The following is a 23,322-nucleotide window of genomic DNA, read 5'->3' on the forward strand; positions in this document are numbered from 1 at the left end:
TGGCGGTAAGTCGCAGGTGATTCTCTCGAACGTTTCATTATCTGTCTAATTAAAGGCGTCTAGTTGAACTATGGCGATGTCGACGATATAAAAACCTCAAGACTTATACAACACTCTCTTCTCTTGTTTATTCTATAGGCAGAGTCGCGTTAGCGCGCCGTTACAAATTGTACAGGAACATTGTATCGTAATCTTGAATTATTCGCACCGAACAGTACAATTCATACGGTCAAATCGTAATATTCGGGCTGCAGCTTCAGAAAAGCAGATGGGGCGATGGTGCTCAGCCAGCTGACCAGTTTGTTTTTACTGAAACAATACAAATATTACGTCATTGATAATGCTTAACATTGAAAAAGTAACTTCGGTATTTTAAGGTGCAATAAAGCCCAATTTTTTTTGTCCGATTATCCTTTGCCATCTTTCTGGTGGCTTCACAATTCAGCGCTCATAAAACTTCTGGTCCTTATCAGCCAAAAACTGATCCAAATGCGATTTCAGGTCATCATCATTAGTCTAAGTTCATTATTTCACTTTAAAATACCGAAATTACTTTCTTGTCGACCCAATATATCGTTTTATAAAAATTGCAAGACTGAACTTGTTTAGATATTTCACAATTTTTACAATAATACGTGCTTTAACACGAGTACCGGTCGCGGTACGGTTAGTGTTAATCGTTGGAACGTTTAATCTTTCCATGACGTTGGATACCTCTTGCTCGTAAATTGTAAAAGTTCCTGCGACTTGCAGGGGTGCAAATGCAAGAATGGAGTTCCGAGCACGGGATGTATGGCTTGCGACAATTCGTTGTAGTTTAAATCTGCGTCGGTTGCAAGGGATTGGGCCTCCTGCACGGATATCGGATTAATGCCAGGGAAGTCTGTAGAAGCAAACAATCAAAATTAAAGGATATACGATCATGTTTCAAACGTATGTGTGCATTCTGATTATTCCGACAGCGAACGGGCAAATTATCGAAATGTGCGCTAGCCGTGTACTATATGTGAAACAGAGATTTCTTTTGTTTCCCCATCATCTTTCGTCTTTAGTCAGTTTGATTCCGTTCGGTGCCTTCTTAGCCTAGTTCGAGATAGGCTAGAATCGAAGGAACAATCAGCATTATGTCGCTCGCCACTTCCAACAGTCGGTACATACCAGATTAAGGTCTAGTGGTGATCAGTCGGCGATTGTAATAGAAATCTTATATTTTTGATGAACAAAACGTCGCCAGATTAACGAATAACCACGAGTGAAACGCGACACGCAATCAGATTTTTCGAAATCCATATTCCGACGTACATGTACACATACGTATTATATTGGACATGTATAATTATGTCGCAACCTGATTTCCAGCCATGAAAGTACAATACGGGAACGCCGTAGCTCATGGACCATAATACGTGGTGTTCCGTGACAAATGGTTTCTCGATTGTAGAGGGGGCTTCGAATGGGTCGTCCGTTAACGTTAACTCGAAATTTAAATCGTCCTCGGTGTCGTCGATTTTGAACATCGAATCATTCTCCGGGAACAAATGTTTTTTCCGTCTGACAAGATACGCCTCTCCGAGTGCATCCTGCAAATCATGTATACAGAGTCAATGGAAGTCTCAATGTATCGTGCGATCGATCGAAACACGATTAATCTTCGAAAATTCACCTTGTTACCTCGAAGTTCCCATCCGTCACCGATTTTATTCGATATTTCTATCAAACTGTCGGCGTTCTCGATAAATTCTTCCCACGTAAGTGTCCCTGGACCATCCATTGGGGAGTTCGTAAAACTATGCAAATACATACAATCATATAACTACATATAATTCGATGCTTCTGTTATAACATACATGATTGTTTTCGAATTAATGAACGTGCACCACCGTCGCCGCCTCCGCCAACCCCCCCCCCCCTCCTTTCCACTCCTATCGTTATCCCGATCAGATAACTCGTTTCGAAATAATTGTTAGACAGAATATCTGAAACTTGTACATAAAACCTTGCGATATTTCATTTTTTCGAAGAAAAATATATTTCTTCAGTCAGTTTACTAAAACTATACATATGTATATATGTATGTACAACCATGTCTTGCAATTATCTAATTGTAAGCCTCAACGATCATATATGTACTACGGCCCGTAGAGTTGTATTGGCTGTATTCTCTGATAAAGACAGGATATCCGGATACGGTGTTCGAGTTTTCGGTATTTTGCAACCCACGATCCATTCGTATCGTGACAAAATTAAGAAAGGGGAAGATGCACACCCGAAGGAATGGCTTGTCTCTTTTCTGCCCGACCCCTCGACGTTCAGTCAATTGTCGGCTATTTTGCATCGGCAATGTTCGCCGGCGTTCGGTTGTATTCGGTTATCCCCTCTACGTATGCATGTCGACGTATATATACGCAGGTATATACACGTCCCGATAGCCGGCTGTACGTACACAAACACGCATATAACGTATGCGTGCCACTCGGGTACACAGATACACCATACACCTCGTCGTGCAACGATTGGCATCCAATAGCACGTAGCGTTGCAATCAGGAACGTGTCTCTGATAGGTGCATCCGTATCCACTTTTCCGACAGTTTGTCCACAACGAGACGTACCGGGGATGTTCCCGGTAATTTTCCACCGATCGAATGCGTTGTTAGCCAACGAAATCAACGTACAACGCGGAACATACTCTTAGAGTTTGAATTACGAAAAATTCTCTATTTCAAATCGCATAACGTTCTCACGGAAATAAAAAGATCTGTTCAGCGTGTGAAACTGTTAAAAATTCCTCAACGGAGAGAACCGATACGTTCGAACGCGGTCGATCGAAAGAAGAATCGATCGTGTCGAGAAATCGAACGAATTGTTGAAAAGGGAAAAATTTAATTCGAATAAGGGGGGGCGATAAAAACTAACTTACGTACGGTCCTGACGTGAAAAGTATTGGTTGCGCGCGCAGCTTCGTTGAGGTAGCACGCTAGGTAAGGATAGACAGCGACGAGAAGAGAGGGGGAAGGAAGACAGGCAGTCGGTCGGTGGTCGGCGTGTTTCTTTGTTAGTGTAACGCGTACACGGCGTGTACGAACAAGAGAACAAATACAGTTGTGGTGCTCGTCGCGGCGTTTCACACAGAAGAAGTCGACTGGTGTCGCTCGGCCGATTGCTCGCGCGCACACGAGAGCGTGTGTAGAAACGACACCGTACGCCTCGTCCTCGTTCACTACCGGATAGGTAGCTACGGATAGAAAAAAAGAAAGACATACATAGAGGATTAGGTTAGGGGGGGGAGCGAAGGAGATGCGTCTGAGACCGGCGACGACGGACGCATATTAAGGGTTCGGAAATCGGTGTACAGTGTACAGTGTAGATACAGTATCGGGTCCTTTGGGTGAACTTCGTGACGAGACGAAGCACGAGCGTGTGTCGGTCGTCCGTCCATCCGTCCATTCGTTCGTCTGCCTGTATCTTTAATGAGGTGAGGTGGGACACGGAGTAGAGTGCGGTAAGAGTGGGTGAGGTGGGGCGAGGCAAAGAGAGACACTGCGCGCGGTGAGGTAAGGTGAGCGAGCCGAGGTTGAAGAGAGTGAAGTGACCGAGCGCAAGTTCGCCGAGAGGACGCGCGACGTCGTTTACGCACGATAAAGAACGAGAGGCTGGGTGACTTATGACTGTGATTAATCGGTGAGAGAGAGAGAGAGAGGGGAAGAGAACACCGAACCGAAGATACACGAGGGTGAAAAGCTGCGGAAAAGAAGAAAGGACCGAGGAACTGAACGAACGCGTATACAGTCGGCGGCGGGGAGAGAGGGAAAGAAGAGCGCGAAGTCTGCGAACGATGACGACGCGCGTTCGTTCCGCGGTCATGCGTCCGCAATTCGTCGAGCCATGATGCGAAGTACTGTATCTAGTATAGGCTGCTGGCCACGGCTGTGGCTCGACGTGTTCGTGACGTGTGTGTGACCAAAGGGATACGATTCCCGTCGTGTTCGGCATCGTTGCTTTTTCCTTTTTGTTCTTTCTTTCCGTTCGGATATCTAGTATGCTCGTTGTACTTCTCTCGAATCGTTCCTTCGAACACCGATAGAGAGAGAGGGAACAAAATAAATAAATACGTCGACGGACGGACGGGTGCACGTTCGCGGTTCTTCCCCGTTCTGCGCCGCTGTCGGACATTGTTGGCTCGAACGAAACGGTGGTTCTGTTTACACTGGAAGAAATTGACAGTCTTCGAAGATGTACGCGAAGGGGAAGGGGTCCGCGGTACCCTCGGACTCTCAGGCCAGAGAAAAGTATGTATAAATTCACACACAGCTGAATGCTCTCTTAAAAATCCAACAAAAAAAGACATAAAAAATATTTACCGATTGATCGATCAGTGACTCCATTTTTTTTTTCTCTCTACACCGAGCGTGCGTGTAAGTACGTATCGGTCGGTTCGAAACCGAAGAATCGGATTCGCTGGATCGTTCCAGTTTACTAATTCGAATTTATAATTCTCGTGTGTCTGTTGTATGTACACGGAGAATTTTCTACGTAAATATTCCTGAAATTTTTTGACACTTTCATCAAAGCGGGCATAACGCACAGTTACGAAACGGGGTACGATCGATTTCCGAAAAATTACTTTATAACAACAATATGCCCATCTGTCTATCTTTCTTTTTCTCTATTGCTTTTTTCTTTTTCTAGTTTTTTTCTCTCGCGTAACTCCGGGACGAATCTGTTCTCGCGTGAATCGTCGGTTGTTTACCTGACGGTCTGCTTCGCAAACTGCTTTCTCGTAAATTTACCTGGAACTGTGTGCTACGGCTCACTTGAATCACTTGTCTCGGGGGCCAGGCCGATCGGGCGCCATGTTTTTATCATTTACACACCACGAAGTGGCATACGCAAAATATTAGAACGATGACACTTGATCGGACATCGTTGTTTTGCTTATGCCGCGTACCGGTAATCGCGAATCCGATTCAACAGTAATCGACAATTAAGATTCCATTGTTTTCTTGATCTGTTGTCTCCGTATTTTTTATCTAATGACGAATTTACTGTAGACTTTTGTATTTTTTTTTTCAAACGTGTTGCGAACGAATCATTTACGTTTTCGAACGTATTCCTCGTACTACGATTAAAACAATTTCTAATGTTTCAGATTAGCTTTGTACGTGTACGAATATTTATTGCATGTTGGCGCACAAAAAGCAGCACAGACATTCTTGTCAGAGGTATGTTCTCTATTCTTCGAGAATAATACGAATTTTAAGATGAATTATGTATCATTGTTTTATCGCACAGATACGATGGGAAAAGAATATCACTCTTGGGGAACCACCTGGATTTTTACACTCTTGGTGGTGGTAAGCACTGTTGCTTGTATAGAGTCTAGAAGATACTGCGAATACCGAAACACATTAATTTACTGTGAAACGTTTCAGTGTATTCTGGGACCTATATTCCGCGGCACCGGAGAGACGAGATTCCTGTGAACACAGTAGCGAAGCCAAAGCTTTCCACGACTATGTTAGTGTATATTTACTTTATTATTTACATGTTGTATTTGTAAATCGTACAAGTATCATTCAAAAACTGTTTCTGTTAACAGGGCTTTGTAAACAGCGGTTACGGAGTCAATGGTATCGCTCATGTAAGTACGCTTGTATCGAACGCAGATATATTTGAACGTTATAGCGAGCTAATTAAACGAACGTAATATATTTTCAGAATGCTGGACCCGCGCCATCCCCCATAGGACAAATGCCTCCCAATGATGGTATGCCCGGAGGACCAATGCCTTCTGCATTCTTTCCCGTAAGTATATGCACACATGTTTACCATCGGTACTTTCATTTTCCTTGAATTCATCGAATAAATTGTTTCTACTCGAGAAACCGAAAAATTTCTAAATCAATACCAATCTATTTTGATCTTTCTGTTTGTAATTTATTATCACGTACGAGTTATTAAATTATAGACAAGAAAGGAACGTACCTAGATAACTATTGTGTTAATTCGAATATATATTCTAATATTACAGTACAGTACCATTTTCATTGTATTTTTTTAGGGATATGTATATGTGGATAACAATTTCTTGTTCGCACATTAATTCCTTTACTACTTGTCCTATCACGATTATAAAAATGAGAGAATGTTCGGCAAACTGTTCATGTATATAGACATATATCATTAGTATTCATATGTATATACAAGACTATGTATAATTATCTGTTATCATTGTTATGCCTAGTTACAATTCTCATTCATTACAATTCTACACTTGATTCAAAGCGTGTAATAGTTGTTCAATGTTTTACAAGCAGGACGCGATTCGATATCGATCATAACATAAAAATATTGCTTTATTTATTTTTTTTACGAAAAATTTGCTATGATTGCGTGAAAGCTCTCTTGGAACCATGCTATATCCGATAAAAACATTTTCGATCGGACTGCTAATAACAGAATAATCTCTACTGATCACGATTCGTGGTTCACCCTGTATATACTGTTATAACGAAAGGAAGTATATACCAAATAAGTTGTACGTGCAAAATAAAATATATACTAGTTCACGAGAGGTCTGTTCCGTCACGTAAAAGTCATATACGCACAGACAACACGCATACTCGGATACACTACATTCTAGTAAGCGTAAAGAAACTAATACACAATGAACTTAATACACATGAGTTTTGAAACAAGTGTACATTTAATCAAGATTCTCATGCCATGCTTGTTTACACTGTATCTATGTACTTATTTTCTCTCTGCTACGTATCTAACACTTGTGTGTGCATATTCCTTTACCATTTTCACTCTACGATCTCCTATCTGCATATAATCGTCAGGCCTCGAAAGTATACCAGAAGAGATTTGCATAGATGTTAGAAAATAGTTCTAGCTCTAATATTTTTGTATAGTGGGCGAACGAATTTATAATATTCTACCTTGGGCTAAATTTACTGTTTGTACGAGATCTTTGCAATCATTTCTTGACTTTATAACTTGCCAGTTGTATTGTTTATTGAAACATTTACAAAATACTAGTTGTTCTATCTATAGAATCACACTTGTATACTACGTACAATGTTTTCTTATGAATGTCTTTATATTCTGATCTTTTATGAGTTTGATACATGGTAGCATGTAACTAATTCTCGAAACAATTACATGTAAAATTGATATAACAGTTCTCCTATGTGTAAACACTGAGTGGTGCCACAGAGACGCTGAATGTCAACTATGATTGCATTTTTTCAAAGAAGCCTGCTTAGAAAGTAGCTTAGCGTTCGAGAAACGAATCTTTTGGAACTGAACGTTTGCAGAGATCCAATTACTCGAGATACTGGAGACACAAAATTGTTATTGCGAATGGCATTGTATCGGGGGTAAAGTAAACATAGTATGTTACAACCGATACGCGTACAATAGAGATTGTAACGGTACCGCGGAAATACCCTTTCTGCCGTGAATTTGAATTGGACAAGTATAATGCCGGTGCAGATCATTTTGATAATTCTAACTTTACGATTTTTAAGGTGCTGTCCGACATAGTATTAACACAATCATACCCAAGCCTTCTAGTCTAGCTGTTGCCTGGATCGCAGTGTTGCTACATGTCTGTCGTTTGCGTTGCTTGTTGCAGAACAACTCGACAATGCGACCATCTCCGCCCACACACCCCTCATCACAGCCATCCCCCCAGCACCCCCAGCCACCCCCGCCCCCACACTCGCAGATGATGTCCACTCAGGTAAGCCTCATTCGACACGTACACCGTCACTCATGGAGAATCACTTTATCCACTTTCATTACACACTATATCATTGTGTTACCTAAGACTGTTCGCTCGAAGTTGCTTCCTCCCTGTCAAAGTTAGCTCTACTTTACGATTTTCAGCTTACGTACCTTCGAACACGATAGAGACTGTACAAACAAAACATACCGAAAGATGTTTTCACAAGCGTAGTAAGCAATTAGAGCTGCTAGAAACACCCGAGTTGTCTATAGTTTTGTGAAATCCGATATATATTAGATCAACTAGATACTCTGTAACTGTGTTTTGAGCTAACGTGTGTATTCGAAAAGTTAACAGTACCGCGATATTAAATAGTTCCGATGAGAGCGCACTATGTAGTACTATGGTGCGTTAAGGTAAGGTCAAACTTTCCGTGTGCTATGAGTTTTCAACGGACAATAATTACCAGTTTTATTAGAATGACTTATCTTAAGGTAAGACTCGATCTAAATGTATAATACTCCTCGATTATACTACAATCTACTTTTCCATCTACTCTTCATTGAATATGGATCCTTGTTGTTTGTAATTCTCTTTGCACACTGACATGCGAAAGATACATAGAGCACAGTGTGTTGATTTTCATCGAAGCGCAAATGTTATGTGACCTAACATATGTGATCTATTGCTTATTGTGGCTGCCTGGTATGTGACTCTCACAATGTATTATACGATAGCCTACGATTTGTGATTGACCTTTTTGTTTTACCCTCTCAACAATGTTTCGAGAGGAAAGTTATTTAACGTATATGTTCCTGACTTGTTACAGTTCATGGGTCCACGATATCCACCTGGACCTCGACCTGGAGTACGTATGCCGCAGATGGGAAATGATTTTAACGGGGTACGTGTTAGTATTTTCTGTAATCTGTACCGGAACACTTCGGCTACCGGCAGTCACTCAATATTCCCCTAAAAATGCACATCGTTCTCTAGCGACTCTTCTCTAGTTACGATGACTCCCATTAATATTCGGACACTCTAAAAAGAAAACGATAACTTTTTAAATAATGGACTATGCGATTTGGACTTCTTTGAGAAGTTAGAGCAATTAGTTTTCTACGTGATGTCAATTTTTTCAAAAATTGCAATTTGTCGGAATTGTAGAAAAAATGCTAAAAGTTGTGTTTCGATTATATGCACTGTGAAACTTTCATCGAAATCGGTTGATGTGGCAAAGAACGACAGAATCAGATTATTATTCAATAAATTTCTTTATTCGATCACATATTATTATAAAAATTGTGAACAATCTAAATAAGTTCAGTCTTGTAATTTTTATAAAACAATTTATATAAAAATAATAAAAATATATTCGACACATTTTGTAGCTGGTACGATTCTGCTCATTGCAACATCGACCGATTTTTATGAAATTTTCAGGGTATGTTTATTTGATACAGATATGTGAAACGTGTTTCCTAAATTTTCCACATGAGCCTACAGAAAAAAGTTGCGTAATAGAACTTTTAGTATTTTCCCTGCAATTTCGACAATTTGCAATTTTTATAAAAAATTCTTTTCACATTGTGCAGCAAATCAAATGTTCTAACTTCTCAAAAGAGTTCAAATCGTATGGTCCAATATTTAAAAAGTTATCGTGTTTTCAAGAGTGTCCGAATATTAGTAGGAGTTACCGTAAAAGAATATTTATCAACGCATATATGTAGCGCGTCTAGCAGTAATTAGAAAGTCTATTGATAGGTTCCCGGTGACTGAAGTGTTTAATTCTGCTACGCTTTTACGTACACGATCTTTACTTACACGTTACTGGTTTGTTCAGCCTCCTGGACAGCCAATGATGCCAAACAGTATGGATCCAACTAGGCAAGGTAAGAGCTTAACTTTATGCTAGATACACATTGATTTTTTTTTTCTGGTATTGATGATAATTGCGAGAGGAGAATGGCATAGACGCATGCATACCAAAAACCACACAGCAATAAATAAATCAGTAATTATTGAAAGTGGATTGGATTGCTGTGATGTGGAGTGGATTGGTTTTTGAATTGTCTAGTTACATGCAGTGGTGTAGTTTTTTTGTTTATTTAAATCCTTTGTGATTGAATTTGTCCGTATAAATAGAGCGTAGATGCATCATATTAAACAAGATTTCAAAGTTTATTCGATTTCATGCGTTTCAACAATTTAAACTTGTATCTTCTTTTTCTTTTATTCGATATATGTTTCTAACATATGATTTAACAATTTTTAATGGATTCACGGCTATAATTCAGAGTAACAAAACAGAAAATACATGATTATCTGTTCGTTATTTTAAAGTATTTAATTGCGTTGTGTGATAAATGTGTAATACGAATATATATAATACAGGGTGGCTGAAAAGTTCCCGGAACTTTTTAAATCCACACACTTGAATCCGAATAATAAGCTTTATTAATTCATTAACAATGAAATGAACCAAAAACATTTACAACAAATGTCGGGAATTTTAGAAAGTGGGTCTGTAAATGTATCGAATGAAGAGGAGGCACATTTCGAACATTTGTTGTAAATGTTTTCGGTTCATTTCATTGTTAATGAATGAATAAATTTATTATTCGGATTCAAATGTGTGGATTCATTCGTTTGTGCGGTATTTTTATGCTGCTGAAATGCTCTAAAAAGTTCCGGGAACTTCTCAGCCCACCCTGTATATTGTATGTTTCAAGAATAAATCAATTCAGGTTCTTCGAGGTGTACTGTTTGCATAGTTGTTAGATTTGTTCGTTTGTCAATATGCTATAATGATATATTTTCACAGTCGAAATGGTTTATCGAATATATTTACTATGCGACCGCAAAGTAACTAGACCTTACCGCCATCAACCTGACCTTACCTACCTGCCGTACTAATGTGTGCTCTTGTGTTCCTCAGGCGAAGCTGGAGAATTTGTAGGGTGGCAAGGTAGGAAGCAACCCAGCAACCAAATCACACTCACATGACTTAGTCAAGCCTAACTTTTTAGTTTTTTTTTCTCCTGCTCGTCTTAAAGTTTTTTTGTTCTCACTTTCATGAATAATTGCACTAGCTTAGTTTCTGTGTATAAATACTTGCTCACTCGATCTTCGAGTCAATGTGTTAGATGCAATTTTGATAGAGTAGCCCACTTTGCCTACGAGAACAACGTTCTCTTCATAAATAAATATATATAAAAAAGAAAGAAGAGTGGCAGATTTAACATTACCAAGTGTATATTTTCGTATACGTCGAGTATCAAGTTAGCACTCTGTCAAGTTTAAACTCTGCACATAGGTAATTAAATGTATGAAATATTGTGGCTAACAAACCTTGCTGTAACTACAAATCACCATGATACGAATTGAGTGTTATAACGCATTCGCGATGGTTCGCATAAACATGTATAATATGTGCACCGCATTAATATTTCGATTCCACTGTGCTTCTATATAAAAAAAAGAACAAAATCGTACAACGATCATGTGAATAATGCTGTTCGGTGCCGATTAAACGTAGACATTGCTGTTTGACTTTGTTTTAAATAGGCGTTATCCGAATGATTGTCTTGTGATGTGTCCGGCACAAAATCCATTGTTTTCCATCGGTTGTTTTCAAACTCGATCGGTTCGCAAAACAATATTTGGTAGTGCTGTTTTCATCCTACGCATGAGCTTTTTTACTTGATTTATTTATTACGTAGACGCAATTACCAATTCAGCATGCTGTCCACTCGCTTCATTATGTGTTCGACTTCGGCAAAGCATGACTTTACTTTTTAGCGTGTCGAAAAAGGGGGAACAGTGTTTGAACACCTTCTCGTTATGTACCTCGAGACTTTAAAGGAACTAAGAAAGCTTCAAAGCCACATGATTTGCCGTTAGTCCGATGATTCACGATTAGCATTTAGTATTAACATGGAATTAGAACAGTATTAATACTTGTACGTTTCTAAACAGATGTATGAAAGGTTGCTTTTGTTATTAGCTCCTCCAGGCATGAATCCCATGAACCCAAGGATGAACCCACCAAGGGGACCTGGAATGGGTCCGATGGGACCAGGAAGTTATGGACCAGGGATAAGAGGACCACCTCCGAATAGTAGCTTAGGTCCCGGAGGTCCGGGAGGACCTGGAATGCCACCCATGAGTATGGCTGGGCCAGCTGGCAGACAACAATGGCAACCTAACACATCTACAGTACGTACATATGTACATACGTCAATTAACATTATTCATTGAAACAGTAGTTTATTGTACAGTTCTACACATTTCTTTCTACTACCGACCCCGCCAGTTTTCGAAACCGGCAAAATGATGACTTAAACCCCCCCTAATTTCACATGGACGACAACATATTTCATTTAGAACAAAATCGACGGTGGTGCCTGCAAAAAGTGATCGATTTGGCATGGAATGACCCATAGATATATTGCTATAGATTGCTATCGTGGTCGGGACATATAATTTTTATATTTTTTATACACCCTGTACTAGTCAGCATACACATATACAAGTAGACCGCGGTGTGAAATTTCATAATCGGTAACACGACTTCTCTGTACTTCTAGCCAATGAATTATTCGTCATCGTCGCCGGGTAATTATGGAGGACCACCAGGATCAACGGGTCCTCCAGGCCCAGGTACACCAATTATGCCCAGTCCACAAGATAGTAGTAATAGCGGCGGTGAAAATATGTATACCATGATGAAACCTGTACCTGGAGGAAACATGCCTGGCGTAAGTACACTTTGTTATTCTTGTTAGCACGAGGGTAGTCCCAGAAGTACCTGATCTTGACATATAGCTGGCGGTTGTTATTTGAAAAATTACTACAGCCAAAAGTACAATTTTTACAAAGCTTAAGTTTGAAATCTGAAGACGCTACGTTATTTAGTATTTGTTTGACAGCCACTTTTAGCCATCTTTTAGTATTTTCTCTACAATTCCGACCAATTGCAATTTTCGAAAAAATTTCTTTTCACATCCTGTAGTGAACTAAGTGCTCTAGCTTCCGAAAATAGTTTTGAATCGTATAGTCCATCCAATATTAAAAAGATTATCACGTTTTTTAGAGCGTTCGAATATTATCGGGAGTCACTGTATTTCGTAAAACCGATTGTTCGATTTTCGGGGATGTTTCTAACGATACTGGTAATTTGATCAGGACTTTCCCATGAGTGGCGGACCAGAGGGGGGTCCAATGGGTCCAATGGGACCGAACACGATGGGTCCTGTTCTAAACGGCGATGGTCTCGACGGAATGAAAAACAGCCCGGCTAACGGAGGACCTGGTACACCACGAGAAGACAGTGGAAGTGGAATGGGTGACTATAATCTGGGTGGTTTCGGAGGTCCTGGAGAAAATGTAAGTATTAGTAGGTTCTATAACAATTCCCTATGACAGTTACTCGACGTGTTAGTATGAACTTATATGTCGGCAATGATCAGTTTCTCTTATGCATTATTCGTTTCTCTCGCGTAGTACACGAGAGTTTCGCAATTTCACGATCCACGGGCTGACGGTATTGTATATTCGAACGGACAATTTTTCTTCTATACTCCTGGAGCAGTTCGTATGCATTGACTTTTTGGATTTGTTCGATCGACTGAAAGTTAATATTAACTGAAAGTTAATAATGAAATTGAATCGCGAATCAGAAAACATACAAGTTCATATTATGACTTATCTTTCTTCTAATTATTCAGCAATTAACAGATTCAGGTGCTTTCGTCAATACGACTATTACTTATTCCATTAAAATACTTTGGGTGTTATTACATTTAGAGGGCTTATCCTCCAGCTTATTCCAACACAACCTAGTTAATGCTTATTCAAAATATCAATATTTTATATCAGAACTTGATACGTCCTGTTTAATCATATAGGCTTCCTGGGAAATTTAATTTAGAGTACCTATTTGCATCTAATATTGTTATAACTGGCTCAATTGTGTCTAACTATTATCATACTAACGGTATGACTAATGATGCAAGTATGAAGTGAGTCTAAAAATCTGTTGTTTTCGTTTTATTCACATTTATTTATCTGTTTGTTTACTTTTTCTCTTTGTTTCCGTAAAGTATTGTTCGTTTGGTAAATCATTCGAGAAAAAATTATAGAGGAAGTGAAAAATATAACAATCGCGATACACAATTATAAAGTCGAACTGATTGTATTGTAGAGATTACATGAAAAGTTCCAATTGTTTCTACTAGTCGGATCAGAGACGATACCCTGTGCATCATTGTTGTCAAGATCAAGCCATAGATCAATTTCGATAAAAAAATATCCAGCGACTTTTATACCTGCTTCATACGACGACAAGTTCAATTGTGAAAATCAATTTTCGTACAATATTAGAAAACATATGCAAGATATTTCATAAGGTTTATCGTAGATGTGGCAACGAAGACATTTTCGTGACTGCACGATTTTTTGGTGTTACGATTTATCGGTTTGTTTGTCATTCAGCTGCCAGTGCGCTGCTTCACAGAAAACAAGAAAAACTGTTCGAAAGATTCTTCAAGTATTTCTTGAGAACCGAGAAACGTTTCGCTGTTGACCGAACAATTTTTTCGTTGTTGAAAATACGGTAGACATTATGGAATGCTGCGTGTATGTAATATGTAACTGATTTTCTTTCAATGAGCGCGTACAAAAAGAAAAACGGTGTTGATTATGTCTGTTACATTAATTTTTATTCGTTTTTACGTTGTTACTTCGGATTGCGAGTAGGATTCCGAATGAAAAGTGTAATGAGTAATCTCGCACGTGCGCCTTCTGTATTCCCGACAGTTTTTTTAAAAAGACAAGTCGCCTTGGATCCAGCCCCGAGTACATAGATGCCGTAGAATTTCCCGGTTAATCACGCAATTTGGAAAAGGATCATACGCATACGAAATACGCATACGAATACGAGTACGAATACGGATACGAATACGAATTACGCATACGCATACGAATACGAATACGCATACGCATACGCCTGACGTTCGATGTCACGCGGTACATACACACGCATACGCGCGCGCGCGTTCGTAACTATACTTTTGTCAATGGCTCAAGCATGATGATTTTCGCTCATGACAAAAACGCAAGTTAGAGAACAACAGAGAGGAAAAAAAGCAAAACGTGAAAGAATACACAGAACATTCGTGATATAATACGCATACGCTACACGTTCTATGTGCGTTTCGTTGATTAATCGTTCATAATTTGATTAGGTTTAGCATTTAAGTGCTCATTACGCTGTTATTTACGAAACTATGATACTCGATTCGTCACAGAATATAAACTATGAAAGAATTTTTTTTTTCGAAAGTACACATATGTTGCATACATATATGTGCTTTGCTAAATACTCAAGAGGTTGCAGTTTAGAGTTCTTACTATTACTCTTACTTTTTTTCTCCTTTTTTTTTCTTGTTTTTTTAATACGATTATTTCTATATTCATACGTCTCATTATCGATTAGAGTTTACGATACACGTCTTTTTCTCTTTTTTCTTTTTTTTTTATCGACTCGTGTCAACGCCAACAACGTTTATTATTTATATTTATTTGAATATTAGCTTGTAAGCAAAGGTGCCTGAAAAACACGAACTACTGTGATTATCAATCGCATAATTGTTAATCGATTTTTTAACTCTTTTTTTTCTATCCTTCATATTCTTTCTCCTTGATTTCTTCTATTTTTTTTTGTTTTTTTATTGTTCATTTACAACCGCCTGTATCTCGTAATCGCATCGCTGGTTCGTCAACTGGCGAACTCCGGCTTATTTTTCATCCCATTATAGAGTTAGGCCACCGAGCTCTTTTTTAGGATAGAAAAAAAGGATAGGTTACACGCGACAGGCAAGGCATGTGTATTCACGTTGGTTACGTCGAGTAGCTGCAAAAAATTTTTCGGTCGAGAAATTTTGTTCTTGTCAACGCAACACGCGCCATGTACAGCGTTTTTCGAATTCCGCGAGAGATCTTTTCCATTTGAACCGTTCTTTTTTTTTCTTCGTAATAGTCCTTTTACCATGACGTTTCGAACATAAGCATCGAGACCAGAGTTGCCACCTCCGGGTTTTCAAACAAATCTACTCTCCGGGTTGTAGAAAAAAAAGGAGATAATAATAAATTGTTATGCTCTGTATCGTTCCTCAAATTTTTAAGAGTGTCTCATATGAAATCACTTAAAAAATAAATAATCTAGAAGATTTCGCAGAATCGAGAAGTTTTCTCGAAGTTAGGAAATTTCGTAAACTCTAGCCTTAACACCAACCGTACCGCGACCGGCAAATGACCGTTTTCGTATTGTTTATTTTTTAATTACTGTTTAAAATGATTCAATAAATTTTTTTATTCGAGCGCGTATTATTATAGAAAATTGTGCACGATCTAAATGAATTCAGTCTTGTAATTTTGTATAAAACAATGTATATTCGACACATTTTGTACCCGGTATTGTTTATTGTAGCTTTACGTTAGTATTTCTGTATACAATAAAAGTTCTCGCGAGGAGACCTCGCGTATCGAAAACGCCGGATCGCAACGAGTTTTTGTGTGGACATAGCTTACGCACCCTCATGAACTATCCAATTGGTTTTAGCCGACCACGCGAACCCGTTTTCAAGAAAATCGATTTTGAAATTGGAAAAAATTCGTACCACTCGGATATCCCAGGTTCGCGCCCCGTACGGGGACATCTTTTTTTTTGTTTCTTTTTCGAAGTTTCTGCAATAATGTACAATAATTTTACAAGGAATAAGCAACAAATTGAATATATTAACAATGTAAGCCGAAGTACGTCCCTAGACAGAGGGTTGGGTAGAACTATAGTTCCGGCATTTTTCGCTGGGAGCGCTAATGCCTGTTTCCGATCATTGAGTCACTGTATCGGTAAAACAGTGACTGAATGATCAGAAACAGACAGTGGCGCTCCTAGCTAAAAATGCCATGGAACTGATACTTGTACCGAAACCCTCCGTTTAGGGGTGTACTTCGTACTTTTCAAACTGTGTGTTTAAACACGTATAGTTTAACATAATAAAGGGGCATCGTTAAGACAATCGTTGGCGGTAGACCCGCGCAGATATATCTCGTTTCATGGTTAAAACCGTTACAGAACTCTCTTTCGTACTGCGCGAAGAAATATACAGCAAAAATAATTTTCGTTATAATACTTACCACAACGAATATGTTAGATTTTTATCAAACATATATCCTGTACATCGTAAAACTAGATTACTTGACATTTATTATATTAGAAATAATGTGCAGCACGTAGAAAAATAAAAAAGAAAGTGAAAAAAATATATTTATAAAAAATGCCGACACGGGACGCGAACCCCGACCAATCTCGTGGTAGACATTCACTCAACCCGCTCGGCCGCTGTGACAAGAGGTTTTCACTCATGGAAGTCGCATTTCAATATCGATTATCTCGAAAACGGGTTCACGTTGGTGGCTAAAACCAATTGGATAGTTCATGAGGGTGCGTAAGCTATTTCCACACAAAATCTCGTTGCGATCCGGTCTCCTCGTCAGTCTAAAAAACTGATATAGTAAATTCTCTATAAACGCAAAAAGGCCATACACGATAAACGCAAAAAAATGTCCCCTCCACTGTAGTAATCTGATCTCGGCTCGGGCATATCGGTGTGAACCACTACTAATGCGACGCGGAGAGTCGCCGGCACAGTTTAAAGGCGCGTGCGTCATCACAATGTAACACCAATATTTAATCTTCTTTATTTTTCATTATTTTTTTATGGAACTTTCGCCAATATATTTGTGACGTTTTTCTGATTGAAATAAGACCAAACACGATATAATTTCGACTGTATTTAGTGGTTTAATTGACGATGAACTTTGAAGCTCAAGCAAATAGTGTACGTCTACGAACTTTGCAAACGAACCTCCCCGAGGCTTTCGCGTTTACAGAGGATTTACTGTATTTCTAAATTGTTCTCCGGCTATTCAAGAAGAAACTTTTCTGTTTGCTTTTTACATCTCCAAAGTGACAAGGTGGCAACACTGCTCGAGACTCGTCTAATCGTTTTGGATCGAATGTCTTTACCTTTTGTTCCCGGTGGTTTGTTTGAATTTGACTTTGACGAAACTCTGTAATGAGGTGATTAAATTGGCCGAACTCGTACCGAGTCCTTCCACTGTTTGCTCAGAATTCAATGCCGATAGAAAGAAGCGCGCAAGTATGTGCACTATCTTTTCGCAGCTATTAACGTCGCAACATCTCGGGCGTACGTTTTCGTTGCTCAAACAACAAACACGGCTCGCGAGAGAACGCGAGCCGACGTCTCGATGATATCTTCTCCAGAGAAAGAACGAAGGCGCATACACGATGCACCATTTTGTTTGCTTTTTACTGCATTGTTTCTAGCGTGTCAATTCTAGTCGCACGATTGCTCGATCGAATGCTTCCGAACGTAACTGAACACATTACGGTTTTCAAACTGAACTTGACTGTGAGAATCATGGGAGTTCGACTACGATAGTTAAAACGGTATTCATTTCACGCGTGTCGCAGTTCAAAACTCTCTCCCTATCGTTCCGAAGTTCCTATTAGAATATTAGTTTACAAGCAAAGCATGTGTACGAGATCATCAAATTGCAATGAAAAATCTACGCGAATAAAGTTCCTCCGTTTGGTTCGTTATTGTACCGGTTACTGCTTCCGAAGCAACTACATATATACAGAATCTCTTTTGTTCTCTTTCAATTTTTGTTTCTATTTTTCTTTTCCAATATGAGAAAAAAAACAAAACACGTTCAATCACGCCGAGTTTTGCGACGCGAATGGTTCTGCGATTAACTTAACAAAAGAAGTACTTGAACAAGGTGGAGAAAAGTGAATATATATGAAGGAAATGTTATATATATATAACGTGTGTATGACAACAGTACGCTATATATATATATATAAATATATATATATATAAATATATTATACATACATATTATTTTTGTATGGAATAAGTGTCGTAGACGGTGTAAGTACTGAACCTAAATGATCGAGTGTAACAGAAGCAAAGAGAAAGCAAAATACGAAAACACGAAGAAATGGAGAGATATCGTGCGAACCTCCGGAATCCATCCGTCCGTAATGGTTATAGGTCAGTACCGGACTATGCTGTGCTGCTGTTAGTTGTGTTTAAATTAATTTAAAATATTAATCGCTACTCATAGATTATACATATGTAAAGCAAGATATAAAACGAGAGAGAAGGAGAGAAAGTGAGACCGAACGAGATAGAAAGGAAGGGTAACAGTGAGCGAGTGTGCGAGTCAGTGAATGAGTCAGCGAGGGAGGGAGGGAGCGAATGAATGAGTGCGAGAGAAAGAGTCAATTGTGAGTATATGCTCCGAGAGCATCGGCAAGATCGACGATCGAGAAACCTTGAAAGGCGTGGTTCCTGGAGTCATTTGAAGTAACGTTTTCCACCAAAAACACGAACCAATCAGAGCACGACTAATAGCGGACGGATTCCGGCTCGGCCAACGACAGCGCCACGCTCGGCGAACATGTTGTCGAGCCGGGATCCGTTCACTATAGCCGCGCTCTGATTGGTCCTTGTTTTTCGTTAATCTGTCCTTAACAATGCTGAAAAAGTTACTTCAAGTGATTTCAGAAACCACAAGGTTTTCCGACATTTTTGTCAGCGTAGACAGAGACGGAGCTTACTTCTACACGTTATTGTGTTGGCAAGAAAGCAACTTCGGTATTTTAGGGTGAAATGACACCGAATTTCTTTATTCAAACGATGAACTTTAATCAGTAAAATATTTTCTTATTTATTCTTTTTGGCAAAAGATCATCGAACAAAAGAGAAAGTGTCTTATTCGTTAAAGATCATTGCTTGAATGATAAAATTGGGCTGTTTATTTCACTTTAAAATACCGAAATTACTTTCTTGCCAACCGTATTGGTTCTGCCAATATGACACGTGACAGGTGTGACACTGTGTGTGTGTCTCTGTCCACACTGACAAAAGTGGTGGCAGAACTCTCAATTCCTCTCTGATACAAGAATATGCGATAATCTAGTCGGATGATGAATGCATCGACACACTTCTCTCGCCAAGTTGGTAGCACGAAGAACGAGAACCAGACTTTGCTTTCGACGCATGAAGACTTGTTAATCTTTTGGATAGTTTCCGTTCATTTTCCTCGAGGATGGTGAATGCTTGCCGTTGTTCCGGAGAACATACACTCATACATACACACGTATCTACACACATGCGTTCGTCACACACGCGCATCCACACACAATCATCTTATACGCATACACGTACAGCTACACGTGAACGCAGTGTGGCCAGATGAGGTTGAAACCAACCTCATTTCCCCCTCCAGGCTCTCCACCTTATCCCTTCCACTATCTTATTCCACCGTTCAGTCCCTATCGCGCACGCGCAACGTGTCACATATTACTCTGGTCATCAGAGAGGGGGTACTTGAATTCCCCCAGATTCCTTTTCGATTACCCCTGTCTGGACACACTGCGTGAACATACAACACCGCCACGAAAGAGAGTGAAAGAGTGAGAAAAAGAGAGGGGGAGAGACAACCTTAACCCTCCGTTTGTACGAACTTAAACGAATTATTTGATCGGGTGCGAGATCGTCGATACGTGTAGAGAGAGATCGTTTCGAAGTGGAAGGAATACACATACGCCACATAATATAATAGGATCTATGTAATTTTTCCTTGGAGCACGAAGAGAAACGTTAATCGCCTGCAAACGAAAGATAAGAGACTTCGCGGCCGGGATTCGAAGTACGAATGAGGGCAAGGAACAGAAATTGTTCGCGCGATAACGAGGAATAGTATTATTCGTTTCGAATGAGGATGGACTTGACGTAAACAATAAGATGGCCAGCAAGGTTCAACCAAGATCGACCCTCGCAGTTCCCGAAGCAATTTCTCTCTGCCATACCGACCAGTGAACCGTCGTTGCGCTTCTCGCAACGTTTCCGGTGTATTGGTTTCGCCCACGGTGTATTGAAGTCACGGTGCATTATACAGGTGTGCCGACTTAGCATCTCTGTAACGTTGACGTTTTGTGATAGATGGGTAGTAATTCTCTGGCCGCCGCCAGACGGCGCATCGGTCGTAGGTACCGTACGTGTGCGAATGAATTTGTGTATTCAGCAGCGCGCCCAAATACACACAATCTCATTCGCACACGTACGGTACCTACGACCCATGCGCCATCTGGCGGCGAACAGAGAACTAACCTCTATCTATCACACCTTTCCGAGAGAAGTCCGAAGTTCGAAGTGTCCGAACACCTCTATAATATACCGTGGTTTTTCGCCAATTCTCCATCGTTTCTGCAAACGGGTGCAGCCCGGTCGAGGAAAGTTTCAAGTAATTTTGAGTAGACTCAGTTTGATTGATCGTTCCGTTGATTGTTCCGACTTGTTCCGTTCGCGCGCGCGTTCGTTTGTTCGCGTCAGATCCATCTTCGATCCGAGGGAATAATAGGATTTTTGTTGTTGCTTGTAACACGACTCGTCCGTTGTCGCTTCTTGTCGCGTCGTGCGCGCGCGCGCGCACCCACACACACGTCGTCAGCTCTGTTCGTACACGATGAGTACTCAACTTGTCTAGCATAGAAAAAGGAAAAATGAAAAGGAAAGAAAGGATTTGAAAGAAAGGAAAATAGAGAGAAAGAGAGCGAGAGAGAGAGAGAGAAAGAGAGAGAGAGCGAGCATGCTTCGTTCCTGTACCGTTGCGTGAGGCGCGCGCGCGCGCCCCATCGGCTTCTCTCGACGCCGAATAATATTTTTACTTTTAAACTTTAACGTAACACAAAGCCCCACGTTGTAAGCCGCACAAGTGAATGGCGATGAAACATTTTACATTATTAATATATGCCTAAGCCAGGGGAGATCGAGACAATAAATGTAAACCTGTTACACTGAGAATATTGCGTTTTTCTTTTTTATTTGTTGTTTGAATCCGCATCAGGGTGCTGGCTACTAAAATGTTTTATATATAACTATCTGTTTTTCCAATGAACTTTGTTTTACAACAAAATTTTCTCTTATCGTGTGTCGCAGGACGCGTTTCTTTCTGGTAATCACATGTCACTTGTGTTTCACATTGCCCGCGCACAATCGTGTGTCCGATAGCCCGAACGATCGCGTACAACTGTAGCTGGAACACGCCCGTTCGTGCACCACTGTCTTTCGCTTTCGAGCAACAATGCCATTTTCGATTGGTACAGCAACCGAGCCTCGTTGTTTCTAAATGATCTTTCCGACGTTGCTGTATCAAGAACGGTGTCGCAACGGTGCAAGATATAAGAGTCATCGGTGCATGAACTACTTTTTCTCTCGTCTTCGTCGTGGAGTAGAGCAGGCATGAGCAAAGATCGCCCCCCTCCCCCCCGGTGGGGCATTGGCTTGGCTCCATTCAAATCGGGAATAACGGAACAACTTCTGCTTAGGGGATTCCACGCAAACAGAGGAGAGAGAGAGAGAGAGAGTTATCGGATGTTCGTTGCTCATGCCTGAGATAGAGAAGAGGAAGGATTGAAAACAATGAAATACAATTGACAATTTTATTTCGGTCCTAGGCGCTATCGTACACTAGAATGTCTCAGGATGACATTATCACTAGGGGTGGGCGGGTACTCGAATATTACCTGAGTACAGTATTTTATCCATAAATGTCCCAGATCTTCATTATCTTTTTGTGGAACTTTCACCAACATATCCGTGGCGTTTTTCTCACGCAAAATGATACCAAACATGATATAATTCCGATGAAATTTACTTGTGTAATGGACGATGAAAGTTTCGAACGCGAGAAGGAACAGCGTATGGGAAGTTCTTTGGAGGTTTAGGTTCAGTGATGCCAGAATGAGCGTCGAACAGCGCTCATGTACTCTCCTCCTACCCCTTCCACTATTCCATTCCAACACCGTGCGCAGGCGCGCACTCCACGGTCCCCATCGCGCACGTGCAACGTGTCTCCCATTCGCCCCACTCGTTCCCCGTCATCCTAGAGGGGGTACATCATTTCACCGTGACTCCCCTCATCTGGCATCACTGGTTAGATTAGATGGGAAGTTCTATGGACTGCGCCGGCGCGCTGCGACTCTCTGCGTCTCTTTCCTTCACGTACGCTGTCCTTCCCCGCGCCGGTAACTTTCATCGTCAGTTAAACCACTAAATACAGTTGAAATTATATCGTGTTTGGTGTCATTTTGCATGAGAAGAATGCCACGTATATGTTGGTGAAAGTTCCATAAAAAAAATAATGAAAAATAAAGAAGTTTGTCATCGGATTGGTTATGTTTACGCTTCTCGAGCTCGGTTGTCCTTCTCTACGTTCGGCGAAACTCGAAGAATAGTATCCCTGGGCAGACCCGTGTTGGGGACTTTTATCGATGAAATACTGTACCAGGAATTTTCGAGTGCCCGCCCGCTCCTAATTATCACACGATCGTGTCATGCCGTGCAAAGTTTGTTCTAGTCGTGCGAGAGATACACGGTCACGCGTATCCGTAACGTTGCTTCCAGAACGGATGCGTCCGTACGATAG

General features: G+C 40.3%; 2 protein-coding genes across 20 annotated transcripts in view; one reads left to right on the forward strand and one right to left on the reverse strand.

Moving 5' to 3' along the window:
- Positions 1-92: 92 nt before the first annotated feature.
- Positions 93-4,941, reverse strand: Atg10 (Autophagy-related 10). Of its 10 annotated transcripts, none has more exons than XM_076434817.1 (5): positions 4,790-4,941; positions 1,664-1,787; positions 1,349-1,580; positions 715-883; positions 93-309 (listed from the first exon to the last, which is right to left on the reverse strand). In XM_076434817.1, exons 2-5 carry the CDS (start codon positions 1,769-1,771, stop codon positions 222-224), a joined length of 597 nt encoding a protein of 198 aa, XP_076290932.1. In that variant the 5' UTR covers positions 1,772-1,787; positions 4,790-4,941; the 3' UTR covers positions 93-221. The 10 variants fall into 10 exon arrangements, 8 of the variants coding, with proteins under 8 accessions (XP_076290932.1, XP_076290934.1, XP_076290935.1 ...); XM_076434819.1 differs by having other exon boundaries at positions 4,750-4,887; XM_076434820.1 differs by having other exon boundaries at positions 4,361-4,846.
- Ssdp (Sequence-specific single-stranded DNA-binding protein) overlaps positions 4,147-23,322 on the forward strand; it is a 30,716-nt gene continuing 11,540 nt past the window's right edge. Inside the window, exons 1-14 of one of the 10 annotated variants that reach the window (XM_076434806.1) lie at positions 4,147-4,288; positions 5,149-5,221; positions 5,292-5,353; positions 5,432-5,516; positions 5,599-5,640; positions 5,718-5,804; positions 7,642-7,749; positions 8,564-8,644; positions 9,578-9,626; positions 10,673-10,702; positions 11,741-11,952; positions 12,324-12,494; positions 12,922-13,122; positions 18,746-21,698. In XM_076434806.1, the coding sequence (XP_076290921.1) occupies positions 4,233-4,288; positions 5,149-5,221; positions 5,292-5,353; positions 5,432-5,516; positions 5,599-5,640; positions 5,718-5,804; positions 7,642-7,749; positions 8,564-8,644; positions 9,578-9,626; positions 10,673-10,702; positions 11,741-11,952; positions 12,324-12,494; positions 12,922-13,122; positions 18,746-18,769 (1,281 nt within the window). In that variant the 5' untranslated portion in view covers positions 4,147-4,232 and the 3' untranslated portion in view covers positions 18,770-21,698. Of the gene's footprint in view, positions 4,289-5,148; positions 5,222-5,291; positions 5,354-5,431; positions 5,517-5,598; positions 5,641-5,717; positions 5,805-7,641; positions 7,750-8,563; positions 8,645-9,577; positions 9,627-10,672; positions 10,703-11,740; positions 11,953-12,323; positions 12,495-12,921; positions 13,123-13,973; positions 18,705-18,745; positions 21,699-23,322 lie in introns of those variants that run through there. The other 9 variants (XM_076434805.1, XM_076434807.1, XM_076434801.1 and 6 more) reach the window with 9 other exon arrangements.

Source organism: Lasioglossum baleicum, chromosome 12, assembly GCF_051020765.1.
Source record: "Lasioglossum baleicum chromosome 12, iyLasBale1, whole genome shotgun sequence".
NCBI classification, from domain to species: Eukaryota; Metazoa; Arthropoda; class Insecta; order Hymenoptera; family Halictidae; genus Lasioglossum; species Lasioglossum baleicum.

Bases quoted from the DNA above. Each gene is read 5' to 3' on its own strand.
- Atg10 (XM_076434814.1), bottom strand. From the start codon at position 3,260: ATGTCTTTCTTTTTTTCTATCCGTAGCTACCTATCCGGTAGTGAACGA. The intron at 1,581-1,663 runs GTGAATTTTCGA...CATGATTTGCAG, and splicing joins GGGAACTTCGAGGTAACAAG to GATGCACTCGGAGAGGCGTA. The intron at 884-1,348 runs GTTGCGACATAA...TTGCTTCTACAG, and splicing joins CTTTCATGGCTGGAAATCAG to ACTTCCCTGGCATTAATCCG.